At 42.0% G+C, this 8,213-nt stretch overlaps 1 protein-coding gene across 6 annotated transcripts in view; it reads right to left on the bottom strand.

The window, feature by feature from the left end:
• Positions 1-837: 837 nt before the first annotated feature.
• Positions 838-8,213, bottom strand: part of ADAT2 (adenosine deaminase tRNA specific 2) — a 35,577-nt gene continuing 28,201 nt past the window's right edge. For 5 of the 6 annotated variants that reach the window (XM_073627421.1, XM_073627417.1, XM_073627419.1 and 2 more), the window contains one exon: positions 838-3,214. In XM_073627421.1, the coding sequence (XP_073483522.1) occupies positions 3,104-3,214 (111 nt within the window). In that variant the 3' untranslated portion in view covers positions 838-3,103. Of the gene's footprint in view, positions 3,215-3,294; positions 3,368-8,213 lie in introns of all 6 variants that reach the window. The other variant, XM_073627422.1, reaches the window with a different exon arrangement.

The raw sequence follows: 8,213 nt of genomic DNA, 5'->3' as shown, positions 1-8,213 counted from the left end.
GAGTGTTTTGCAAGACAAGAAACATTTTTTTTTCTATTCTAACTTGATATACGAGCAGTAGAAGGATCACAGTTTTAATGTAAAAAAAGTGGAATGACACTCACAATGTTAAAAACAATATCCAGCATTAAGGAGTCTGGTGCTCATCCATGTAAAGCCACTGGTGTATACAGTATGTGGCCAGAGGTCTGGGGGTGCTGGTTGTTCCCAGCGCTTCTGGAGAACTCGGGAGACACTCCCAATCGGGTGGGGCGGGCGTAACACGCGTTCGGAGCACCCAGAAGTGACCCCAATAGTTCCCCAGTGTCTGAGATTTCCATGAAGCGCTGGGAGCTACCAGTGTCCCCTGACCTCTGGCCACACACTGTATACACCAGTGGATTTACACAGATGAGCACCAGACTCCTTAACATGGGATATTGTTTTTAACATTGTGAGTGTCATACCACTTTTTTACATTAAAAATTCTACACTTAGATGGTGCTGCTCTTTTTATTTGTGTTTTTTGTGCCTCTAAGTGTAGCAATATAGTTACAGTTTATACTGTATTTTGCATTGCCATAATCATTTTTATATGAATAAATGGTGTGGAACGAATCATCTGAGTTTCCATTATTTCTTATAGGGATATTCGCTTTGATATACAAGTGCTTTGGATTACAAGTGTTTCTGGAACGAACTATGCTCGCAATCCAAGGTTTTACTGTACCTAAAATGTACAAAAGTAAAATGCAGAGAAGAGAAAAATAAATGAGTGAAAATGTATACATGCATCGCTAAACAGAAGATCATTTATGTTTAACACTGAGCTAATTAAAGTAAATAAAAACCTAGACATGTATTGAAATATTTTATTCCATAGAGCGTAAAAACTGTACGCAATTCTTTGTGCATACAAATCATATAAAAATATACACATGCACAAGAATTTCTTGGGGGAAAAAAAGACATGATCAGTACAATTTTGGTTGAAACATCTTCTGAAAAAGCTAGTTGCCTGGCTGTCATGCTCACCATCTGGCTAAAAATTCTTGCGTCACTCACCCTAAACATCTATATAGACAAGGGCCTCTAAGGCTGCCTATAGATTTTTCATTCAGCCACTCAGGCTGAAAAAAAAAAAAAATATTATCAGATTCTACTATCCACACAGTTGAGATGGGTAGAGGAAATCTTCCCCCTGTGCCATTGTATTCTGACAGCGGCAATCTCCACTGTCAGAATACATTGATCAGCGAGTGTAGCTGCTGAACAAAAGTTTTTCAACATTCCCTTTCTACAGAAAGATCAACTCCTGGGAAGCGGGAATGGCCATAGAGGGATCAAAATTCAACTGGTCCCTGCTGAACTTCCTGGATTTACCTCTCTCACCAAGGCTCTTCTCCCCTGATAGCTCAGTTTGGCCAGACAGCCAACTCTAGGAAGGGTTCTGGTCGTCCCAAACACAGTGGCCTCCATAAATCTTAAATGAAAGACGTTTGGGAGGACCAGAACTCTTCCTAGAGTTGGCTGTCCGGCCAAACTGAGCTATCAGGGGAGAAGAGCCTTGGTGAGAGAGGTAAAGAAGAACCCAAAGATCACTGTGGATGAGTTCCAGAGATGCAGTCGGGAGATGGGAGAAAGTTGTAGAAGGTCAATCATCACTGCAGCCCTTCACCAGTCGGGGCTTTATGGCAGAGTGGCCCAACGGAAGCCTCTCCTCAGTGCAAGACACATGAAAGCCTGCATGGAGTTTGCTAAACAACACCTGAAGGACTCCAAGATGGTGAGAAATAAGATTCTTTGGTCTGATGAGACCAAGATAGAACTTTTTGGCCTTAATTCTAAGCATCATGCTGTGGGGGTGTTTTTCAGCTGCGGGGACAGGACGACTGGTTGCAATCAAGGGAAAGATGAATGCGGCCAAGTACAGGGATATCCTGGATGAAAACCTTCTCCAGAGTGCTCAGGACCTCAGACTGGGCCAAAGGTTTACCTTCCAACAAGACAATGACCCTAAGCACACAGCTAAAATAACGAAGGAGTGGCTTCACAACAACTCCGTGACTGTTCTTGAATGGCCCTGACTTAAACCTAATTGAGCATCTCTGGAGACCTAAAAATGGCTGTCCACCAACGTTTACCATCCAACCTGACAGAACTGGAGAGGATCTGCAAGGAGGAATGGCAGAGTATCCCCAAATCCAGGTGTGAAAAGCTTGTTGCATTTTTCCCAAAAAGACTCATGGCTGTATTAGATCAAAAGGGTGCTTCTACTAAATACTGAGCAAAGGGTCTGAATACTTAGGACCATGTGATATTTCAGTTTTTCCTTTTTTAATAAATCTGCAAAAATGTCAACAATTCTGTGTTTTTCTGTCAATGTGGGGTGCTGTGTGTACATTAATGAGGAAAAAAAATGAACTTCAATGATTTTAGCAAATGGCTGCAATATAACAAAGAGTGAAACATTTAAGGGGGTCTGAATACTTTCCGTCCCCACTGTGTATATATATATATATATACATACATACATATACATATTATATATATGTATATTCTGAAAATGTAATCTTAACTGTTACTGTAACCAATGGCTTAAAAAAAAAAATATATATATATATATATATATATATATATATATATATTATTTTTTTTTTAAGCCATTGGTTACAGTAACAGTTAAGATTACATTTTCAGAACAAAGTTAACATTTCTCTTAAGACAGATTTCCATAGTTATATTTCTATTGCTGAACAGTAAAAACATACTACATGGTTCACTTCAGGATAGGAATGTGTAGCATCCAGGAACAAGTTTTCTCTGTACTACTGTGTGTGCTTGTAGCTGTGCTGACCTCTTCTGGTCTGCTTTGTATTACTGAGGATGCTTTATATGCAGAACATAATTTGGCTTTTCACACACAAACACAAGCACAAGACATACTATTAAAAAAAAAATGTATATACATAAAGTTCCTTTATATCAGAAACATGCAAAAATATGAGTTTAATGACCATAGGCAGATTTTTTTCCTAATCAAAAAACACTTGTTAATCTGCCAAGTAGGCAGCTTGGTCCAGTAGCTCCTAATGAGGTAGATAAAATTATACACTTCTGTTTATCAAGAATAGAAAGTTTTACTGGTGGTGTGATGCTGCATTGCAGCTACAAAGCAACTGTTCTGTTTCTTCAGTTGATGGTTACTCTTTTTTGCGAACTTTTGATTTTGGTGCTGAAAAATAAAGCAAGAAAAATTTTAATTCAGGAACGATCTAATGTACTAGCCTACTGAAACAGAAATGAGACACTAACCATTAGGGTTTTCCTGCTTATAGAAGGTTTTCAGCATTTCCACTGCTTTCTTAGCACTGTATCCTTTAATACACTGTTTTTTGAAAAGTTAATATAGATAAGATGGGATAAGATAAATTATATAATAAAAAAAGTGAATATAAAAAAAAAAAAAATAGGTATCTGAAATCTTAAAACAGCAGTGTTTTATCTGAAGGTAAAATTCAAGTATATCTCAATAAAACAAAATATGCTCATCAGTGTGCAACTAATCAACATTTTGAATACATCAAAAATAGGTTTTTTATAACAGCTTACCTGTAAAATCCTGTCCCATGATGTACAATAAAGAAAATATGATTTTTATAACAGCTTACCTGTAAAATCCTTTTCTTGGAGTACATCATGGGACACAGAGCCTTACTTATTGGGTTATAGGATGGACACTGGTATACCCAATCCAGGAAGTTCACTCCCTATATAACCCCTCCTCCTTCCAGGAGCACATCAGTTTTTGTAGCAAAGCAATATACTTAAATCCCAAAAGAGGGGTGGGACCTCTGTGTCCCATGAGGTACTCCAAGAAAAGGATTTTACAGGTAAGCTGTTATAAAAATCCTATTTTCTTTATTGTACATCATGGGACACAGAGCCTTAAGTAATTACTTAATGGGACGTCCCATAGCAATGCTACTTGAGGGGAGGGAGACACAACCCGGAGGGTACCCCCAGACTTGAGGACCTATACTGCTGCCTGCAGCACACTGCGCCCGAAGGCGATATCCTCATACCTCCTTACATCCACCTGATAAAATTTTGTGAATGTATGCACTGAAGACCAAGTTGCGGTCTTACAGACCTGAGCCATGGAGGCCTGATGACGCACTGCCCAAGAAGCACTAACTGCCCTGGTAGAGTGCGCCTTAACTTGAAAAGGGGGAATCTTACCCCTTAAATCATAAGTTTGAATTATCACTTGCCGAATCCACTTAGCGACAGTGGATTTTGATGCTGCCTGACCTTTCTTAGGACCCTCTGGCAGAATAAATAAGACATCAGTCTTACAAATCTGAGCAGTTGCCTTTAAATAGATTTTCACTGCTCTCACCACATCAAGACAATGTAGTGACTTTTCTTCCCTGGAACATGGTTTTGGAAAAAACGATGGCAGGACAATATCTTGGTTCAGGTGGAAACCTGAGACCACTTTTGGTAAAAAACCTGGACGAGGGCGCAACAACCACTCTGTCCTCATGGAAAATCAAATATGGCTCTTTACAAGAAAGAGCAGCCAATTCTGAAACCCTCCTTGCTGAGGATATAGTAACCAAAAAAAAAAAAAAACAACTTCCTTGTCAGAAGGACTAAGGAAATATGTTGTATCGGTTCAAATGGCTGTTTTTGTAACACAGACAAAACTAAGTTCAAATGCCAAGGGCTCAAGGGAGGTTTGACAGGTGGATTAAGCCGCATCACCCCTTGCATAAAACCCCAGACTAAAGAATGTGTAGCAAGTGGTCTTTGAAATAAGACCGATAAAGCTGAGATTTGGCCTTTAATAGTACTTAAGGCCAATTTAATTTCTACCCCTAATTGTAGAAAGGCAAGAATTCTGCCTATGATATATCTCCGAGGGTGCCAACCCTTGGATTCACACCAGGAAACATAAGCCCTCCAGACTCTATAATATATGGTTCTGGAAGCTGGCTTCCTTGCATTAATCAGGGTAGAGATAACTGACCCGGAAATCCCACGTTTCTTCAGAATGTGGGTTTCAATAGCCAAGCCGTTAAATTTAGAGGCCTTAAGGAAGGATGGAATATCGGTCCCTGTGAGAGCAGATCTGGCCGTAGTGGGAGGGACCATGGGCCCTTCACTGCCATCTTTTTTTTTTAAATTGTATTTTTTTTAAATTTAAATTGTATTTTTTATTAAAGGGTTTCAAAAATACAGAAGGGAAGGCAATGTCAAACAGTTGTCAGTACAAAATTAGTACAATCATTCAAAAAGTATATAACATAGGCCGAAGCCTTAAAGGTAAGATTACAATGTTACCAACTTTGCAGGTTTACAATATGACAGATATATAGATCATAAGGAGGGAGGCGTAATGAGGGAGCGAAATGGGGAAGGACCCAGGGAGGGGACAGTCTAGGTATAATGGTATATCACACCATAGAAATTGTTGCTCACTAGGGTTTGTGGGGTCTCAGGAGTGCCTATACCCGATAGAGGCGCTCCATAGGATTCCCACATAGAAGGGGGGAAGGGAGGGGTCGGGGGAGTAAAGCATTCACCATACATGTTCAAGAAGGTATTGTGCTATTGGAAGGTAATGGGATAGTCTCAGGGTTGAGTTCTGTGTGGTCCCACAGGTCCCAAATCTTTGAAAATTGAGGAAGTGTATCATGGATAGTAGCAGTGAGGTGTTCCATTCTGCGGATCTGTTCCAATATTTGCAGGACTTCCAGCCTGTGTCCATGGGAGCATTCGAGTATATGATAAACTATCCGGTATGTCAGGATTAAACAGCACATTTAACAGGGGTGAGCATGGGGATGAGAAGGAGTGAAAATCATCTAGTGCAGGCATAAGTTTCTAAGTTGGGTTATGGAGATCTCTAAATTTGTCCAAATCATGGAGCAGGGGTGGACTGGACTAGTAATGTTCATTTCAATTTCCAACCAGATACTGGATGCCATTCTATGTGACCAGACAAGGATCTGTTTTAGACGGGTAGCAAAATAATATTTGAGGAGGTCCGGGGCTCCCAACCCACCTCTGGATCTAGGGGCAAGTACGACCGAGCTAGCTATTCGATGAGCTTTATAGTGCCAAATAAAGTTAAGGAATGACCTCTGGGTAGCTTTAAGTTGTGACATTGGAACGGGGATCGGTAGGGTTTCAAATAGATAGAGGAGTCTTGGCAAGATAGACATCTTCAGGACATTGATGCGACCCAGGAGAGAGATGGGATATGTGTCCTTGTCGCAGGAGTCGGTCAATGTCGCGGAAGAGAGGGGGGAAGTTGGCCTGGTAAAGGTTTGAATATGAGGAGGTTAGGTAATGCCTAAATATTTGAGGGATTTCGTACACCAATGATAGGAATAATTTTGTTGTAGGGAGATAAGATCTGAGGGTGAGATGAGTATGGGCAAAGCTTCCATTTTGCTTGTGTTGATCTTATAGCCTGAGAGGAAGCTAAATTCCTTAAGCAGGGTGTGTAGGTTTGGGAGGGAAATGTGGGGTCTAGTCAAAGTCAGCAGAATGTCGTCTGCGAATAAGGACATTTTGTATTTGTTTTGGCGTAATGAGACCCCACAGATGTCAGGGTTGATGCGAATGGCTGCAGCCAGTTCACTGCCATCTTTACGATTTCTGCATACCATGACCTTCTGGGCCATGCTGGCGCCACCAGAATTACCGGCTTTCTTTCCAGCTTGATCCTGCAAAGAAGTTGAGGCAGCAACTGAATAGGGGGAATGCATAGGTCAGTGAAAACTGATCCCACGGGGTCACCAACGCATCTGTTCCGCATGCAAGTGGATCCCTTGTTCTGGCTACAAAGTTGACCAACTTCATGTTGAACCTGTACGCTAGAAGATCTACGTCCGGAGTCCCCCATCTTTGGCAAACAGCCCGAAATATGTCGGGGTGAAGAGACCATTCCCCTGGGAAAAACTGCTGGCGACTCAAGTAGTCCGCCTGCCAATTCTCTACTCCCGGAATGAAGACTGCCAATAGGCATGGAACATTCCTTTCTGCCCAAGTTAGAATATGGTTCACCTCTCTCTGCGCTGAGAGACTTTTGGTGCCCCCTTGGTGATTGATATAGGCCACAGCTGTGGCATTGTCGGATTGAATCCTGACAGGACAATCCCGTAACCTGAAAGTCCAGGCCTTTAGAGCCAGACGCACTGCCCGAATCTCTAGGATATTGATAGGCAAGGTTCTTTCAGTTCTTGACCACTGTCCCTGGACAGTTGTCTTTTCTAGTACTGCTCCCCTGCCTAAAAGGCTGGCATCGGTCGTTACCACTTTCCAGATGACTGGTCTGAAGTATTTTCCTTTCAGAAGATTCTGGGTTAATAACCACCAAGTGAGGCTTTGAACACTCTTGGAGACAGCCGCATTGGCAAGTCTAAAGCGAATTGTTTTGTTCCAAGCAGACAGGATACTGTTTTGCAACAGTCTTGAATAGAACTGGGCATAGGGAACTGCTTCGCATGAAGCCACCATGGTTCCTAGCAACCTCATGCAAAGGCGAATGGAGGGATCGCCATATGACCTGACCATCCGCACCAGCTCTCTTATGGAATTGATCTTTGCCTGAGGCAAGAACACCTTTTCCTGGGCTGTGTCTATGATCAGACCCAAGTACTCCAGCCCTTTTAGCTTGTTTTAGGTTGTAGTGCGTATGCTTTGCTCCAAACGAGCCACCGACTGGTCTATTAGCAATAGATCGTCTAGGTACGCTACGACTGTTATGCCCTGTGCCCTTAACCTGGCTAGAGGTGGGGCCAGCACTTTTGTGAACATCCGGGGTTCTGTGGCTAGCCCGAAGGGCAGGGCTACAAACTGGAAATGCTGCTGTTCTAACTCGAACCGCAGAAACGTTTGATGACACTACCACCACCATGCTTCACTGATGAGGTGGTATGCTTTGGATCATGAGCAGTTCCTTTCCTTCCCCATACTTTTCTCTTCCCATCACTCTGGTACAAGCTGATCTTGGTCTCATCTGTCCATAGAATGTTGTTCCAGAACTGTGAAGGCTTTTTTAGATGTTTGGCAAACTGTAATCTGGCCTTCCTGTTTTTGAGGCTCACCAATGGTTTACATCTTGTGGTGAACCCTCTGTATTCACTGTGGTGAAGTCTTCTCTTGATTGTTGACTTTGACACACATACATCTACCTCCTTGAGAGTGTTCTTGATCTG

The sequence above is a fragment of the Aquarana catesbeiana genome, linkage group LG04 (assembly GCF_042186555.1).
Source record: "Aquarana catesbeiana isolate 2022-GZ linkage group LG04, ASM4218655v1, whole genome shotgun sequence".
Taxonomy (NCBI): Eukaryota; Metazoa; Chordata; class Amphibia; order Anura; family Ranidae; genus Aquarana; species Aquarana catesbeiana.
This window is presented reverse-complemented; position numbering and strand designations above follow the sequence as displayed.